Genomic DNA, 19,290 nt, shown 5'->3' on the forward strand with positions numbered 1-19,290 from the left:
TCATTCAAAAGGGAGTACAGAGCCTGAGTCTAGATGATATACATCACATTCAGTAAGTCCACGTTTCTGGATTAAAATACGTTTTTTATTTCACTGATGTAATATTTCAACTTTCTGACTGGATTTTGGGGTGAGTTAATTTTGAATCAGTAGTTCAGCCCTGATTTAAAATACATTTGAGGATTTTCTGATTTAATGAGCTGCATTAAAGGTTTTGGGAGGAACCCTCAGTTTCTGACAGACTCTTTCTTGGCGCCCTCTTGTGTACCGTTTCATTAACCACAGTTCACCTTCCAGTCATTGACTTTACGATGCTTTATTTTCATGGTTTGCCCTGTATTGTATCTGTACGGAGATTTGATCCATCCTGATATAATCTGAACCTAAAATGCTTTGTCATGAAGAACACTGGCAACATTCTGTCAATTCTTTGTTGATTTAGGAGGCTGATTTAAATCCATGCTAATTGCTGCAGATGTTTCGATATTTATCTGCAGAAAGCTGAAAGGGCTTATAGAAGCTCCCGGGCTAAATGGATAGAGGAGAGGGAAAGAATCTGTGCCTACTTTTGTGGCTTAGAAACAAGGAGTCTCAAAAGTAACTCTATTAATACTTTAGTTATAAATGGACAGATTACAAGCAAGCAAAATCATATCCTGTACTCCTCAACCTTCTCCTCTAATGACTCTGAAACCTTCATTGATTTAATACACCATATAATTGCTGATTTCTCTCAGTTATGCAATGCAGATATTAATCTTTGTGAACTCAGCAAAGCAGTGGAAAGTTTATCGTTAAATAAATCCCCAACAGATTTTTATGAAGTCTAAGAGAACCTTATCTAATGATTTCAGAAGCAATAAACAATTTTCAATCACAATGAAGCAGAGTATTATAACACTTATACCCAAACCTGGTAAAAAAAAAACAAACAAAAAAACTCTTAGATTATTTAAGACCCCTTAACATTATTACATACCGATTACAACATTTTTTATTTGGTTTTCGAAGGACACAAGGCAAGAACAAGGGTAGGAGTGCAGGTTTTGGGACGGACCTTAGACTTGAATATTGAGCATAATGTACTGTTCACCGTTTTGAGTTACAAATAAGCTAAATTGGAACAAATGTACTGTGCTGCATATCTGTCTACATGGTGGGATTGAGCTGGCTAAATAAATGATTTCTTTTTATTACTTGAGACAACATTCATTATGAATTATCTTTAGGTTTTCATAAAGACTGACAATCAGGGCCGGTCCAAACCTTTTTGTGACCCTAAGCAGCTTTTTCTGGGGGGGCCCCACACCAACACCAGATGATTTACAATTCCTAAGCTACTCTGTGTGCAACATACCTATCATTAGCATAATTTCTAATTAGCACACATTATACAAGTACTGTGCTGCATATCTGTCTACATGGTGGGATTGAGCTGGCTAAATAAATGATTTCTTTTTATTACTTGAGACAACATTCATTATGAATTATCTTTAGGTTTTCATAAAGACTGACAATCAGGGCCGGTCCAAACCTTTTTGTGACCCTAAGCAGCTTTTTCTGGGGGGCCCCCCACACCAACACCAGATGATTTACAATTCCTAAACTACTCTATGTGTGCAACATACCTATCATTAGCATAATTTCTAATTAGCACACATTATACAAGTACTATTATGACTATTCATTTCTACCTTACAGGAGTAGCAAATAATAAATCATTTGGATTTTAAAATGCAGAGTGTTATTTAAGTGTGCCATTTTATTTTAACTATTTGAAAGTAACATCAACTAATGAACATTAAATTTAATATTTTAAATTTCCCCAACACAGGCAGCAGCCTTCAACAGAAAGACATTAACCATCATTATCTGTAAAAACAATATAGTTAGTTTCTATTATTCAACATTATTTTAAATATATTTTTTTCTGTCATGCCAGTTCATTGCTATTGGGCACCCCCTGGTGGTGTGGTGGCGCCAAGCAGCCGCTTACCTCCCATATGCCATGGGCCGGCCATGCTAACAATGGACCTTTGTACAAAGTGTAGTCAGACATGCTTTCAGATTCAATCTTTATTAAGTGCAGAAAAAAATGTTTCTCATACAGATACATGACAGGCAGGAAAACTGTCTCGTGACAATTTAACATCAAAAATATTGAGGATAGGAAGCTATCTGTGAAAGATTCCAGCACAGACATAAATACAACAGCTCCTAACAACAACATGCCAGAAGAACACAATGCTGCCCAACTTCCTTCTACGGCTCTTACTTTTCTTCCAGCCATGTCACACTTCCTTTCCGTCTGTGCTGACCGCTCCACGCTCGTTTCCTCTGCGTGGAACTTGCAAGATGTCAATCATTCTCGCTCTCCTCTAAACAACCTGCACTCTTCCCATGCAGCGCATCGCGAAGTGTGGCACTTCAGACCAGCTAAAAAGGCCACACAAGCTAACAAATCACAGCAGTTCCTCTGTCACATGTCAGTGTGAATAGAAAATATGACACCAGCTCGTATCACAAGGATTAAACAGCGAATACCTGCTTCTTAATTTTAAACATAAACACAAACATTTCACTATATTAACGCTATTCTACTGGAACGAGAGAACGGACGTCATATTCCAAAGGTCAACAACGTACAAATGCATGTTAGGATGATCAGAAGCATCAGACTAATTTACATTTGATCAAAGCCGATCTGATTGGGAGGCGCACGAAGATGCATTCCTGCAGAATCACAGGAAATTTGTTATGTACACTAATGGCCTCTAGGTGTCACTAAATCTGTTTTCATAGACAATCTAAAAGTTTACCCATTAAAAGCAATAATGTAACAGGTGACCCGCAACTGTTAAAAGTAAATGGTGCCTAGATTATTTATGTATACATACAATGAATGATTGGAAGTGTAAATGAGGGCAGATTGATTTCTGTCCCTCTCAGCTGCTCGGACACGGAATCCGGAGGAAGTAAAAATAACTGTGTGTTTTTCCTCTGTCGGCCGGGTCTGTCTGACAGCGAGGGGATGTTGGTTGAGACAGATGCATCGCCTGAAAGGAGAAGTCAGGCTCTGTGAAGACTGGCACGAGACACTGTTTTGCCCACTTGGACTGTTTTGACATCCGGCCGACGCATGCTCAGGGAAGCATGTTTGTAGGGGGGGACGATGGTCTGAGGGTGTTCCTCTGTGATCATACAGAGATGGAGCCGCTGCCGAGGGCCTGAGGGTCCGTGCTCTGGTGGTTTAGGTTGGACTGGGGATCAGGGGCCACGGCGAGACAACTGAGGCCGACGGGGGAGCTGGAGAGAGATGCTGACAACGTGCCGTTTTTGGCCATGCGGCGGTAGACGAAGTGGAAGGGAACCGGTTGTGGGCGGCTGTGAAGCTCCGCTTTGATCTTCTGAGGGTGGGTGTCTGGTGCCAGCTGCTGGCTGCTGCCCTCCATCTGCAGGAACAGGCCGTAGTTCTTGGGATCTGACACCTTAAACTTCAGGGCACACAGCTGGCACAGTTCCTCCACCGTGGTGTACGGTCGCACTGGCAGAGTCTTGGCCGTGCATCCGCTGTCCAGCTCCTGCAGCGCCACACGTAGGTAGTTCTGAGAGACAAGCAGGACACCACTCATCATCATCAGGTGAAGGTAAAAGATCACCTCTCTGAGCAAGCAAAGAAGGTCGTCTGATAAGTTAGTTTGTTAGTGAATGCTCACCTGGAAGTCATCGATGGAAGGCGCAGAACGCTGGGTGGTGCGCCGCCGGTGCCACTGGTGTAGCGTGTCTCTGGTTTCGGAGCTCAGCACCCTGGCTGCCTGGTCCTCCTGGAAGTTCTTAACCAGGGACATGGCTCCGTAGGCACTGGTCAGATAGTAACCACCTGGACACGCAGAAGCAACGTTAACAACCATCTGAGGAAAAACATAACGTGCTTTTAAAGGAAAGAAGGTGTTGGACCGGCACCTTCTCCATGCAGCAGCGAAGGGTCCAGCAGCTCCATCATGTACAGGATCTCATTGTCCAGCTCAGGCATGTCACACTGGGCCAGCACATAGGTCAGCATGGGGAGGAAGTCATCGGCTCCGTACAAACGACCTGAAACAAAGGGATGGATGTGCTTCATCTCACCGGGTGTGTTAAGTGTGAAAAACGGTTCACCTCACAGATCTCTACCTGAATTGTCTTCCATGATGGTGTAAATTAGCTTGCAGACTCTTAGCAGCATGCAGACTTTCTTCTCTGGGGAGTACAGCTTACACATGGTCTGGAACTTCTGCCTGATCTTTTCTATGGCCACGGGGTCGGGAGGCAGAGCGTCGGCCACGCCCATCTCCTGAGGTCGCCTGGCCTTGGCCAGTGACAGGTTCTCTCTCAGCTCCTGCCAGCTGCCGCTGCGCAGCTGGAACTCCTTCAGCGCTGCGCTGATTGCCGGCTTCAGGGGCTTCAGAACGCACTTCAGCAAGGCCTTTTCCAGGACTCTGTCTGAGGAGGGGAGACACAGCTGGGTCTTTAGTCTGTCAGACTGAACAAAATCACTTTCAAATCACTTTGCAGGTTCTAGTTTAACCCTTTTGTGAGTTGCAGTCAATGCAGTGGGCAGCCACCTAAAAGCCTTTTTCTTGTGCTTCTTGAGGATTTTTGTGTTATAAATGCACACAGACCACTGAAGTGGACACTAGTGAATCACACAATACACCATCAGCTACTGTCCATCCACTGCAAGTGCAAGAAAATGTTTGTTAAATTCCAATATGGCAGACAGACAGAAAAGCAACTCAGGAGCAGCCAGTCCCTCCTCCTACTGCAGACGACTCTTACAGGTAATAAAAAGAAAAGCATTGTGACATCAAATAACCCCTACAGAGTAATACTACTGATGTATTTTCCAAACAACAACCTTGTATTTGGAGAAAATTACAACTTTATAGTTTTTTTTTCTTAAAGTTTGTTACTTTAAAAATTGAACGGAACAAACTAAAAATAAATATGTATATATTTATTAAGACTTGGATGCATCGCATTACATTTTAGAGAAAACAACATACCAGCCCGAAAAACTGGGTACAATGTTTAGGAAAAGTTTATGGGAACGAACTGCTTGCATCCTCACCCGTGTTATTTCAATGTTGATTCGTCATTCGACATTTCTGGAAGCTCAACTTGTGATGCATTCTGTGCCCTCAGTAAATTGCCAGAACATGAAGCACTCTTGCTCTCAAATGGACCCTACTCACGGCACCTCTGAGCTCGACTCCCTCGTGAAAATTCTCGTCTGGTTTTTCATAGCAACATTGATTCGACTCGTTTGTGTGCTGCAGGTAAGACTACCGACAACTCCAACGTAATACACGCAGCGTGGATGGTGGACATGCGACGGTTGCAGAGACACAGTCACAATCGGCCAACACAAGGCAGAGCAGACGGATAACTGGAGGCCAAACCTCAACAGGCCTGCTGAATAAGGACCATGTGTGAGCGCAGTCTGAGAGCGAGCTGCTGACTCTCCCTCTAGAAAACAATGAGCTCAGCAGTTATTCTGGCTCAACACATCTGTAACCTCTCAGCTTGACTTTACTTTCCACTTCAGCTGGACCGCATCCAGCATGTGCCAGCCGCAGAGTCTGTGTCAGCGTTAGCATAGGAAACTCTCCGCAGCTCCCTCCAAGCGCAGAGCGATCGCCATCAAGCCTGCAGAAAACACACCCGTGCCAGCGGGCCGTTTTCACTTCCTCATTTCGCCGCTCCACACTGGCTGGGAGCTCTGGGTGAGCAGGACGTTTTTACTGCCCATCGGCACCGATAAGGAGTAAAGCTGATTTTATTGGCGCTCATACCTGACCTTACCAACTAGGAGAAGTATTTTAGGGTGTGACTTTTACAGGTTTGTTTTACTGGAAACGTGTCTCTTCCTGCTAGCTTATCTACCCAATGGACCAACAGATCCGGTTCTGAAACTCGTGAGGCATCAAAAGAGATTCCCAAACACTTGGGAAATTTCTTATATGGGCCAAGTGCATTGCTCCGACTAGCCTGCTGTTGTTGTTTCTAGGAATGTTGCAAAATGACTAAAGAATCGCAGTTATCAATGTTGAATATTTTGGCCATATTTTATAGATGCATGTTTTTTTTTTGTTTTTTTTATCATACCGACACTGTTTTAATTCCATCCATCCATTTTCTGTACAGCCTTGTCCATAGTGGGGTCGGGAGAGGTGCTGGTGTCCATCTCCAGCGAACGTTTCGAGCGAGAGGCGGGGTTCACCCTGGACAGGTTGCCAGTCTGTCGCAGCACTGTTTTAATTATTATTTTTTTTATTATTATTTGCATCACTGATGGGTTTGTAAGCAGTGATCAAGGCTGTAACAGCAAATCAGTCTTTAATTCTGGTACAAATTTAAAGGAACCAACTGGAAGGATTGAAAGAACCAGGCACAGGTACAGTGGTTCCTCAGGGGAACATCTTCCTCTCCCCTGATGAGGTCTGTCACAATAACCAATGTTTCCAGACGATTTTTATTGTCCCAGAAGTTATCGCAATGAACGATAATGTTGTTTTGAGACAATTTGCCAGTAATATAATGGTAGTTGTGGAATAATAATGCAGGAACACATTCTCAAAGATCAATAAGCTTTAAATTCCAATGAACATTTAACACTGGAACTGGAAGACATTTTAAATATCCAAAATAAATAAACCAAATTTTAGAAACAACAAATAAAATGAATTACTAAGTATTGGGAAACAAATTTATGCTTCTAAAAAAAAAGGTTTAGTTGAGACCAAAAAGTCCAGACTGAAGACTTTTATGATCCAGTTTTTGGTAGAAAGAAAAAAACGATAAATCATGAAATTAGAAATTATTGAGTTTGTTTTAATTATTCATGTGATTAACTGATTTATTGATTATTGTGACAGGCCTAGGGTTGACTTCTGGTTATTTCTGATAAAGGAGACCCCCACAGCACGGCGTTAAGTCCGAGGTTTATGTGCTTCTGCGTCCCTTGCACCTCTGGTTTTAAGTGGACCCCACCAGTCACCTGATTCAGTCTGGAGGAAGCAGGAGTGTGCTGCAAAGGACAGCATTAGTCCTGTGGTATTTCCCAGTTTGAAGCAAGGTTCAGTGCTTCTGGCATCCATAGGAACATCATGACCATTTAGATCCTGAGATCCTTTCCTAGCTGAGCAGGTGTGGGGATGAGCAGTGAAGTCAGCTACCGCGGCCATTATTTTTAATTCAGAAGGATGTTTTGATCAGTTCTTTGTGCGGACACTCACATCCGTGGGTCTTCTCAGTGGCACAGACACAGGAAGTAATGCGCATCTATCCTCTAACACAGTGGTCTCAAACTCCAGTCCTCAAGGACCGGCCTCGTGTTGCAGCAGCACACCTGACTCTAACATCAGCTCTTAGCAGGGCTCTAGTAGAGCTCGACTGCATGCTAATGAAGCAGCTCCATTATTTAGTTCAAGTGTGTAAGACAAGGGACACATCTAAAAGTTGGAGAACTGTGGCCCTCAAGGATAGCAGTTTGAGGCCAATTTTCTAACTAATAAGAGATTGTTTACTTCCTGGCTCCTGGGTCCATACCATGGAAACAAGATGTTTCTTTGAATAAGTGCATGTCGATCCCTGCATGTTGCTAAATGAGTAAATCGAGGTCTATTGTTCTTCATTCTTCCAAGGATCACATCCCTCTTTCATTTCATATTTTATCAGAAGAGACAATGACGGCCCCTACACAGAGCGACCCCTGTGTAGGGACCTGCCTCTAATCTTCCGCCTCTGATTGGACAGCTACTACAAAGGAGCCGCAGTCTGACGTACTCGTCTGCACGACTTGGAGGCGGGCCATCCAGATGCATCTGGGGCAGCCGGCCTTTGAGCCAAACAGAAGCAGCTCTCTGAGGCTGCGGCAGGAAAATACTGGGCAATTTTGCCCTGAAACTAAACAGTGCTGCAGAAAAAACAAGAGCATTCAGAAAACGGACAAGCTGCATACCAACACGATGAAACACACACACACACACACACACACACACGCATCCCCGTTTAACCCTTTCTTCATACATGGAACGGGAAGATCCGAACGCCACTAAAAAGAACCAGAGTTTCATCTTGGAGTTTAATAATTTCACATTTTAAATCCGATCCAGTCGTATGAATCCCCACAGGAATATAATCCAGAAAGTTTAGTTCACGTCTGAATTTAATCTGTCCTGAGAACAGTTGTTGACTGCAGCGTTCTTGCTTTTCTGGTTTCTAACTTTTTGTTGTTGTTGTTGTTGCTGTGATCAGGTGAATTTATGGACTTCAGTGGTCAAACGTTTTCCTGGAGGTTCATCTGAGGGCCTAACAATCAAAACCAAGTAGTTTTCAGCTTTATTCAGACAGGTCGTCTGGGTTTTTTTCTGGATCATTCATTTTCAACAGCAGGTATGGAAACATGCAGAAAATGGATCTAGTTTTTTTTCTTTTTTTCTTTCAGAATCAACTTTGAATTGAACCTTTGTTTAGGGAGTTTATGTCTTTAAAAACAAAGCATTCTCGTGTTTTCAGAGACTGAGCAGCACTACAGTGAAGGTGTATGAAAAGTCCAAATGTCAGCAGCATGGCGTTTGTTTAGGATTGTCGTAAAAATTCCAATTTTCTGATGTTTATGACTTTGCTGACTGCAGCACATTGTTGATGTGTTTGAACAAACTAACCTGCTCTGTTCAGCCTGAGAGAGAACGGTCTTTATTCTCTCCGTCTGCATGTTGTTCTGTTCCAGTCTGTTTCAGTCACAGGGTCCTGGGCCAAAGTTCTCTGACTGCAAGGGTGTGTGTGTGCCTGTGTGAGTGAAGTGTATGCAGGTGTAAATGAGGTGTGTGTGTGTGACATGCATGTGGGTGTGTATGTGCAGCTGCATGTGTATATTCAGGCGTGTGTGTGCAGGTGTGTGACCAAGTGTGTGTCTGTACCTACAAGGCCAGCTGTTATTAAAAGCAAAATAATGCTTCTTTTATAAATCACCAAGCTCAGACATTTATTAACCTAATCACATGCACAAAGAGCTACATGTTTTCAACAAAAACACATCATTAATCACCAACTCACACATCAAGCAGTTTAGAAAAAAAAATATTTTCATGGTTTTCATAAAAACAGAGATGTGAAACTGCTGCATCTGCATTCATGTGTTTCCACAATACTGTGATTTCTCCACTGATATTGACATCATTCACCCTTCCCAAAAATAATTACCCAATTATTTAAAAAGCCGCACAGAACTGACTTGCACAGCATTCTAAGAGGAGATGACAATGAGGTCACAAGGCTTATGGAGCGGAAATGTGAGCAGTATTATCAGCAGGAATCTTGCAGAGGTGAATCAAAGTTCCTTTCTATAACTGAATGCATTGTGCAAGAGTTGTAGTTATTAATGTTTTATGCGACTGCTGGATAACTAGTTAGGCAAGACAGAAATAGATTTAAAGGAGGAGGAAAGATTTAATTCCAAACTTACCAATCTGATCTTCAGGAATGAGGCTCTCAATCGGTGGCTCCATCTCGGAGGTTTGTCTCAGATAGCTCTTCATCTGAGTGATAAACTGGCGGATGGTCTGAAGCAGCTCGAGTCCTGAGGTGTAGCCCTGCCAGGCCTGGGTGCCAGCACCCTCCCCCATGTAGCTCAGATAGTCCTGCACCAGGGAGCCAAAGTATGAGTTCTTATCCTTGGACATCTCCAGGATTTTGCGGATCGCCCGCTTCTCTGGTGTCAGCAGCGAGTTGAAAACGCCGCTCATCTTCCGAAATTTTCCCTGCAAGGCTTTCTGCAGGACCAAGGCGCTGGCACTGGGGCGCCGCTTTGTGTGGGTCCCAGGTGGGAGCATGGTAAGATCTTGGTCTTGGTCACTCTCGAGGCCGACGCCGTAGTCATGTTCTTCTTCTTCATCGTCGTCGTCATCAACGTCGTCGTCTATATCTATGCTACTGTAACATAAGTGGGACGGTGGGATGGAGAGGGGGAGATGGGTGTTGAAGTCGGCGACAGTGGGGGGGCTGGGGTCATGCAGTGGAGGAATGAAGAAGGCAGAGGACTGGGAGTAATCCAGGGAATCCGAGGAATCTGTGGAGAGGCTCATGTCACTCAGTCGTTGGCCCCCATTGGTACAGTCCTCCTGAGATGCCTCTCCAGGTGTGACTTCTGAAAACTTGCTTCCCGTCATCACCGAAGGCTCTGAAGAACTGGAGGCGCCCTGGCCTGTAGACTGAACTGACTTTTGCTTTGACAGTTTGGTCCTGAGGATGGCCTTCTCAATCGTCTGTTCCTCCAGTGCCAGATGGCACTGAGCATCCTCATGACTGGATGAAGGGGATGCTTTGGATCGGCGTGGAGAGGAGGAAAAAGCCGTCAGAGGGAGGGGCAGGGTTCGCCGGGGAATGGATATGGGGGAGCTGATGCTAAGTCTCTTCGGAGGCGAGGACGATGGACTGATGCTCAACGAGGAGCCGAGGCGTGAAAAGAGGTTGCCGCTCTTCTCCTTCTCTTCCTCCTTTGGAATGTTAATCCAGGCGACTTTTTCCGGCATGCTTTGCTGATGGATAGGAGGCGCAGCGTGGTGTTTGGGAAGACGGGGGGGTGGCGGTCGAGGAGGAGGGGATGGAGAGACACCCAACGCCTGCTTGCTCCCAGTTTGTCCTTTACTGCATGGAGTGGTGGTTATACTCCCCAAGTTCTCTTGAGGTCGCTGGCTCTCGTCACCGAGGTCTGAGCTGTACGTCTGAGGTCTTTCCAAAAACGAGCCTCTCTCGCTCCTATTGGTGGGACTTATTTTGTTGTTGGACTCCTCTCTAAGTAACTTTACAGTTCTGGCAGAGCTGTTTTGGTTGCCACCATCTGGCTGATAAACCTTTATAAAGAGGGGGTTGATGAAGCACAGTGCGCCGTTAGGCAGGCAACAGTCCAGCTGAGCGGGGCTGCGAATTCGAAGCTCAGGACATGTAGGGGTAGTTGGACAGGACAGCGGTCTCAGAGCAGGCGGAGGTGGTCTATCAGGACCTGCTGTCTTTGGCAGAGATGCAGATACTGCTCTCCTGCACAACTTACTGTCCCAGAAGCCTGCACAACAAAAGGAGAGAAGATGTATCATTTTGTGTTTAAGATACTCTCTGTTAGTTGGTGCCCAACATCTGGACTCATAGACAGTCTTCGAGAATGTACTTCATCTGTTATGTCCATTTGTAGACACTAAAACAGTGTTACTTAATGTCATTACTTTGTCAACAGCATTTAGGACAGTAGATGCTTAAAGACCAAGACAAGTCACTCCAGCACTGAACCACCAACTTGTACTGTTATTTAAAAAAAACAAATTCCAATACAACTTTTCAGAAATATCTACTGTAGAAAACAAGTTTTCATTTTTAAAGAACTGTGATTTTATTCCCATTTTTAGATTCTAAATTAAAGAACGGGGAATGATAGATTCTCTTTAATGGGATGTTTACATTGGTAGAAAATGATCAGTTTCCAAATTGCTGATGAAAAACGGATCTAAAAACTATTGTTGACTTTCAGTGTCATTCTGTTCTAGAAATGCACTGCAATCATTCAAGGAGTCACTGCTAAAACCTGCATGTGTTATCATAGCTATAATCAAAAATATTGTTTGGTTCTTTTGTTCATTTTTTGCTAAACTTCTTCAGAGCCAATGCAGAAAGTCCAAAGTGTCACTTTGCCTACGCAGCTACAGGTTACTGTCCCCAGTTTCTGCAAACACAAGTGAAACACAAATAAAAATACAAGTGATCTAGAAAATGGTGAAGCAACATGTACCACCTGTACTCTGGATTTAATATTGGTGTGGTTTCAAATAGATACTTGTGTGAAAGGCACTACATAAATGGGGGAAATTAAAGGAGTGCCTGGCATGTGATACCTGGCATGCTGAAACGTAAAAGTAACCAAGTTTTATAACAAGGGACATATTGATATAGTGGAGGATAAAAAAAGTATTTAACACTTAAAACAAAACCTCAGGCTAACATAGAAACTGCAGCACAACTATTGAATTTGGAAAAGCAACAATTTAAAACATCAAATCTTTTGAGTTTGTCCAATCCCTCCAAACCATGAAATATGTCATTTCAGTGCCATCAACTTTGTTGACACCAGTGTGCGCTTCACACATGTGCAGAAACAGCTTCTAAGAACCAAATCAAATCACAGCTTTGAAAAAAATGTGTAACATTTAGAAATATGTTATGAGTTTTATAGAAGGCAACTCTAGACTTGGCAAATAGAAAATGGATGAATGTCATTTTTTATTTACATTTTCTAAGCTGGGTAATCTTTCAGAAATGTTCAATCAAACTAAATAATAGCTCTACTGATAGATGAAAAGCAAACTGCCGGACATGTCCGACAGAAAGCTGTCAGTAAAGGCAAAAAGAAAAGCTTCGTAAAGTCACTTATCGAAGGAAACAAGAGGGGAGAAAAAAAAAGCTTCATGACAGCCTTCACTGTCCGAGTCATGCCACGTACAGCGTCTCCAGCCTGAGTGGCAACAGAGGAAAGACGAGATCATGAGGAACAGAAGTGCCAGATACAGAGCTGCTCCAGCAGACAATACTCACACCGACTTCCTGAGCTGAAGGACCCAGGCGAGCTGCTGATGTAATATTCCCTGTGGTAAGAGGACACTGTTGTGTCTCCGAATGCTGAAACTCCTCTGGTTTCTGCCTCAGCCGGTACAATGATTCACTCGGTGTAATCAGTGTGGGTGGAGCTTCAGCCCACAGTCCCCGCCTCTCCTCCTCCCCCTCTCAATAAAGCAGTGTCCCTGTGCTTTGGCAAATGAGCAGATTTCCTCCACCCTCTCTGACTACATCCCTCTTGAGAGTTATGCTAAAGGCACACAGTAAAACAAACCCTAACTAGCTTACAAATGCACATGCAAGCTGCAGAATAAGGTGTTAGGAGCGAGGCGCAACAGCAGAGATCGAAGAGTCGGGAAGTAAAAGAATCTTGAGGGCAAATAACCGATCTGGGGCTCAAGATACGATTACCGCTCTGCACTCTAGAAGGTTTTCTGGACAAAATGCTCCTCACTGAAAACTCTGGCAGGTCCAACGATAGGAGGAATTCTTAGGAAAGAAGTAGTTTAGAAAAACTTAGAATTAGAGATGCAGCAGAACTCAACAGCTGACCGGAGTTTATCAATTTTCAGCTCGACTGACCCATTGATTGGTTGTTTGGAAACAAAAACATCTCGTCTTTTTCCAATTAGTGAATCTGTAACACCCAACCAGATCATGCAAACCACAACATTCTTCACCATAGAAATATATAGTTACTCAAAATGGTTTGTTCACCAAGTTTGTGCACACCAAGATTCTGTCCTCTCGTCTCCTTACCTCTTCCTTGGTCTGACACAACTTCCTCAGATGAGAAATGAACCATGGTGTATTGCTGTATATGCAAAAGTTCTTTTATCCTCAGACGTCCTGCCAAAAAAACTATTTCAGCAAGTCCAGTCAGGTCAGTGGCTGAAGCTTGAGAAGTGATCTAATCTGTGCTGTCAAAGCAGATCCAGCTGCTGCTGACCAGAATTAGCTTGTTTTAAACCCATTAAATTACTTAATTAGGATTTAACTAAAGTGCACAAAACTGAAAAATTGATGGAATGCATAACAACTATGTTTGTTTTGCTTTTTATTTTTAACTCCATAATTGTGTGTTTAAGTATTGTCAACAATGTTTTCCCAATAACACAGAATTCCTGTCAACTTTTAACTAAAATAAACACAGTGGTGGACTGCTGCAGTGCCGCCACCACCGGGCTGAGCAGGTTCTCTGGGGGAAACCTTGTACCTCGTTGTGTCTAAATGGACTCACTCTTTGCTCCAACCGCCTGTAAAATCTCAGGCCTGAGTCACTGCAGCAGAGCCAGACGACACTGAGTGGCTGTGGAAAGGGGAAGTGGTGTGGAGGACAAACACTGCTCACCTAAACACTGTAAATCATTGTTTTCTTCCCACAGAACTCAGAATGAAGTTAAAATTAGCCACTTATACAGCCCTGCCAGTGTCATATGTTAACTTTTTTTGTTTTTTTAACGATTCCAAGTGAGCAGAGCCGCCCCTTCCTTTCCTGCAGGATGACGACCAGGTGCTTGGTCAGGAGCTAGAGGATCTGGAACTGCCGAGTCATGTGACACCAGTGAGCCGTGCGGCTGATCTTGTCCTTAGCGGTTTAAATATTGCACAGGACAAGGCATGTCTTTTTGCAGACTTTAACACAGTGCAAACAAAAAGAAGAACAAACCTGGTCCGAGTTTAGCAGCCTTCTCAAGATCTGCAAAACTTCTGGCAGAAGAGATGGCCTCTGGAAGCTTCAGCGTGAAGGGCAGCACATCCCTGAGACAGAGCAGCAAAAAGACCAGCAGAAGGTGAGAAAGTGAAGGCAGGACACCAACCAGGAGAGAAGACAGACAGACCAACGGATGGATGTGGACACTAGTGCTGGGCTAATCTACAGGGTTTCCTGCGAGGCCTGTTAGAAAGAGATGAGTGATATACGACCGTTCTTCTTGTTCTCTGTTCTCACACACACACCTGGAGGTAACACCGCTGCTGTGTTGTCTCGTATGTTGGCTGAAAGTAGGTTTTAGGTTTCATCGGGTTCAGCTGGTCAGACAAAGCCCAGCTGTGCTGAACCTGCTTTGTGCCGTTAACAATTTCACCTAAACATGCATCAAAGGAGCATCTTTGAGGAGATCTATTCTATTTTCTTCTAAAGCTCAAATGCTCACAGTTTTGGAAACTCCCGATAGGTTAACTGACTCATTTGAGTTGATTGGAGGCACACCTATTCATGTATTTTAAGGCCACACCTGAAACACAATGGTTTCTTGTTCGACATGTTAAGAAAGTCAAAAAGAAGCAAGACAACATATTAGGGAGAGAATTTTGCAGCTGCACAAATCTGTTTCGTTTACCGATGCTAGAAAACTCCGTGTTCATCTGTTCAAACAATCATACGCAAGTGTGGGCATGATGGGAACGTCCAACCATCATGCCTCCCGTCCAACCATCATGCCTCTCAGGAAGTAGATGGGTTCTCTGTCCCACAGATGAACGGATTCTGGTCCAAAATGTGCAGCTTGACCCCAGAACAAAACCCAAAGACCTTGTGTAGATGCCGCTGAAGCTGGAAGGACAGAGCCAATGTCCAATGTCCAATGTCCAAAGTGAAAAGTACCACACAGACACTCGGTGAGGAGGAAGCAATTACTCCAAAAGAAACGGAAAAAGCCAGGCTGCAGTTTGCAAATCACTCGGGGAATAAGATCTTCATTTTTGGAGCCATGTCTTGTGGTGTGAACAAACTAAAGCAGAACCTTTTGGTCATGATGGCCGCCGCAACGTCTGAAAGAGCCCGAGAACACCATCCCATCTGTGAAGTATGGGAGTGGCAGTGTCATGTTGTGGAACCGTTTTGCTGCTTTGGGAGCTGAATACTTCACAAAATAGATGGCATCATGAGAAAATGACATTATGTGGAAATATTGAAGCCACATCTCAAGACACCAGCAAGGAAGTTAAAGTTAGATAACCCGCAGCTTACAGCCAAACTGGTTATAAAGTGGCATAAGGTCAACAGAGTCAATGTTTTGGAGTGGCCGTCACAAAGCCCTGATGTTAGTCTGATCGAAAATTTATGGGCAAAGCGGTGTGAACATCACTCGGATCCACCAGTTTAGTCAGGAGGAACGGGCCAAAGTTCCTGCCAACTATTGTTGAAGAGAACCCAAAATTGATGATTTTGAAAACATAAATAAATAAATCCATAGCAAAATCTTTCAATATTGTGGAATTTCACAAATGGAAATATTTTTGCTAATTCTTTTTATTTTATTTATTTATTCTCACACACACAGAACAAAGACTCATGTTGATACAGTAGATAATGACAAGATAACAGAGCGTGAATCAGGTCTCCAAAGAAGCTACTACATGGCCCTAGATTCTAGACTAAACATTAAGCCTGCTTAAATATTATATTTTCAATCAAATCAACCGACTTCATTGAAAATTTACTGCCAAATTATATCAGTCTCTCCAGTTTCTTGCGAATTATCATGGATTTACAAGCAAAATCAATAAATCCCTGCACTTTTTGGCACTAATGCATAATTGGGAGTTTATTACAGATTTTTCTCAAAAATTGTCAAACATTTTTTCGCTTGTACTAAACGGCTGCCTCAGCCTTAACTGACTTCAGATTATAGTCCATGATCTACTTACAGCGAGTAATAAAAACTTCCACTTACCATCATAAATAAGCGCAAATATTTCCAAATTAGCACCACAAACACTTCAATTCTTATTGCAAAAAAAAAAAAAAAATCACAAAAACAATTGCGAAATTCTGGAGGGACTGAAAAATTTTTCAATAATATTTAATTTTAAGAATTCATTAAAATTAATGAATTAATTAGCAGGTATTATCAACCCATTGTAGCACAACCGGCTCTTTAAGAGGGTTTATGAACTTGATTTAGCCCAAAAACAAAAATGAGTTTGACACCCCTGATCTATGATAATCCCCAGGAACTCTGTAGAACTGACATAAAATGAGTTGGTTTGGTCTTGATTTTGCTTCAGACACTGATGGAAAAAAGGTGTGCATCTTTTTATTTGGCATACATAAACTTCTGGTTTCAACTGTATAAAGATTTGGGACCATTACTCCAGTAAACCTTTGACCTTTTCCATTGTATTTTTAACATCTTCCCCTCCCCCACCATCATCACTCAGCATGTTTAACTGGTCAGTTGCAGGAGCTGAGTGGGAGGTGACTCAGTGGGAACTCACCTGCTGATGCAGCAGAAAGCCAAGAGGCGAAAAAGGTCTGCAAAGCTCAGCTCTGATCCCTCCAGAGAGAATGCTGCGGGAGAACAAACCAGCACAAACTTCACCAAACTGAAGTAACAAAGATGGCAAAAACAACAAAAAGAAAGTTATTTTGCTCAATTTTACTCTTTTTACAACAAAGTTTTAGGGCCAGACTCAGATTTTTTTTTTGTCTGATGAAATTACGACAATAATTAATATGAAAATAAAAGATATTAGTAAAATAAAGAATATTACCTGAGGAAACTCGTAAAAAAAAAGAAAAAAAAAAAAGAAAAAAGCCATTTAAATTTTTTTTCCATCTTTATCGTTTGTACTAGTTTTATCTGCATTATTAAGACTTCATTCTGGTAATATGACTTTTTTCTCATATCACTGTTCTCATATTGTTACAACTTTATTCTCGTAACATTGTTTTTTTTTCTTGTGACTCATTTTACAGATACTGATGACGCAGCAGCAGGAACCCACACAGGTTCTCACTGTTGGTTTTAGCCGCTTTGAAAATCAGAAGCCGCCTTAGAAATTTGCTTTCTGGTGACTTTGGAGGCCAGACTGTCAACCTTTTGTCATTTAGTGACTTTCGCTAAATGAGAAAGTCACTCATGTAGTAACTGACTTTCTCACTAAAGTCACATGGATTTAGGATTTCTATAGACAGCGGTCCGGGCCCAGTGTTTGTGTTTGTGTTTGCGTCTCCCCTCCCCCACCGGTTTCAAAGCTCTGCCAGCATTTCACTTTTCATTGTGTTAAAAGAAAGACATCTGGATGTTTGGACAGCTGCTCTTAGCTTACTCACTACAGCTGATCATTAGCAACTGACTTGAGCAGATCGCTTGACTAATGAAACAGCTGGTATCAGCTTCTTATACTGAAAAATCAGAAAAATACCAAGCACCTGAAAACAAACAAACACTCTTCATTCCATGACTGCTTTGGTCTACTGAAACATTAAAGTAAATGCTCCTAGTGGACCCCAACCCATTAGCGGTTTTGTATTTGTAGATTTTTCTGGGGAGCAAAACTCTGAATAATTTACAGAAAATGTGCCTATTTGCGGATTTTTTTTTAATGTAGAGCATTTCTGATATATTCAAAAGAAAATGCAGTTTGGGAAACTACTTGGGAGCAATGCTACTTGTCCCGCTGTTAGCTGGCACATATTCAGTAGTCAGTCCAGGAGTGCCATTCATTTTCCTCGTCACCGATTGGCTGTATCCGAAGCAGCAGGAATCAGGAAGATTGTGGAGGTTAGTGTTTCCTGTAGTGCAACAATGGTTTCCACTATGAGTATTAAAGTATATTTGGAGTTTGAACTGCTAAATTAGGGAGTCAAAAATGTTTTTAAAGCGTGAAGGTTGAAGGTTCGGTCTTTGTCAACATGCTAGTTAAAGAGGTCCAGTGCTGAACGCTGGCCACTGGTCCTGACCGATGAAAAGAGAGACCTGACAGACTCACTAGTAAGCATTTGGAAATATCATTCTGGTTAAGAACATCCCGCAAGTACAGAGAAAAGGAGGGAAATTCCACTGTGAGTAGACATGAATGAACGTGTGCTGATTCAGAGCGAAAGAGGAGGAAGAGAGAGAGGAAAAGAAAGAAAAAGAAGATTGGGGTGTTAATGTTTGGTGAACAGCAAACCAAACTGTCGGTCATTTCCTGCAAAGATAAGGCTGCAGAACGTCATCATGTCCATGTCAGAGCAGGAGGAGCGTGCATGGTGCTGATTTGATCCCACACTGAAGCATGTAGGATCAGACAATGATGGATTCAAGGCCAAACAGTAGAAAGTCTCTGCGGGTTTTCCCAGTTTCCCCCATGGTCCCTTTAAGCATTTACGTCTGTTCTGGTAGTTTTAGCCTACAGATGTCCAGCGGCTTCGTTTAGAGATTTCCTCCAGTGTTTTGGAGAACAAGGCAGCAGTCTGAGTTCAACACAGAGGAACGAGAAGGAGAACACCTTATTCTAACAATGATCACGGTGTCCGCATACGTCATCGCCTGCTTTTATAGCTCCCTGTTGCATCACTTACTGAATATTCTCAACAGGCTCTTTGGAAAGCTGCTGCGCAACCTGAGAGACCGCTCTAAGAATAGACGTGGAAGTAACTCACTGTACAGACTCTCTTTGACTGCAAAGTCTTTGATGGGTTCTGCAGAGTCCTTGTCCATGCGAAGAGAAATAACTTTCTTCTGCAGGCTGGTTGACCTTCTCACCAGGAATGACTGCAGAGAGGAAACAGAGGAGATCAGGCTCACACTGAACAGCACATTTTAATGACATTTTAACAAAGTCTGGCCTCCATCAGAAGACCCCCGATTGCAGTTTTCTGCCCAATTGTCAATCTTTAAAAAGCCTGATCTGACACAAGTGACTTGATAATGCTTA

General features: G+C 42.9%; 1 protein-coding gene across 3 annotated transcripts in view; it reads right to left on the reverse strand.

Annotated features, from left to right (window-relative positions):
- Window positions 1–2,061: 2,061 nt before the first annotated feature.
- Window positions 2,062–19,290, reverse strand: part of LOC103129762 (ras and Rab interactor 2-like) — a 29,990-nt gene continuing 12,761 nt past the window's right edge. For all 3 annotated transcript variants that reach the window (XM_007540951.2, XM_016665365.1, XM_016665366.1), the window contains 8 exons: window positions 19,016–19,127; window positions 16,864–16,936; window positions 14,312–14,403; window positions 9,509–11,104; window positions 4,174–4,482; window positions 3,964–4,095; window positions 3,717–3,880; window positions 2,062–3,605 (listed from right to left, as the gene is read on the reverse strand). In XM_007540951.2, coding sequence (XP_007541013.1) covers window positions 3,198–3,605; window positions 3,717–3,880; window positions 3,964–4,095; window positions 4,174–4,482; window positions 9,509–11,104; window positions 14,312–14,403; window positions 16,864–16,936; window positions 19,016–19,127 — 2,886 coding nt within the window. In that variant the 3' untranslated portion in view covers window positions 2,062–3,197. The remainder of the gene's footprint in view (window positions 3,606–3,716; window positions 3,881–3,963; window positions 4,096–4,173; window positions 4,483–9,508; window positions 11,105–14,311; window positions 14,404–16,863; window positions 16,937–19,015; window positions 19,128–19,290) is intronic.

The sequence above is a fragment of the Poecilia formosa genome, unplaced genomic scaffold (genome assembly GCF_000485575.1).
Source record: "Poecilia formosa unplaced genomic scaffold, Poecilia_formosa-5.1.2 Scaffold575, whole genome shotgun sequence".
NCBI classification, from domain to species: domain Eukaryota; kingdom Metazoa; phylum Chordata; class Actinopteri; order Cyprinodontiformes; family Poeciliidae; genus Poecilia; species Poecilia formosa.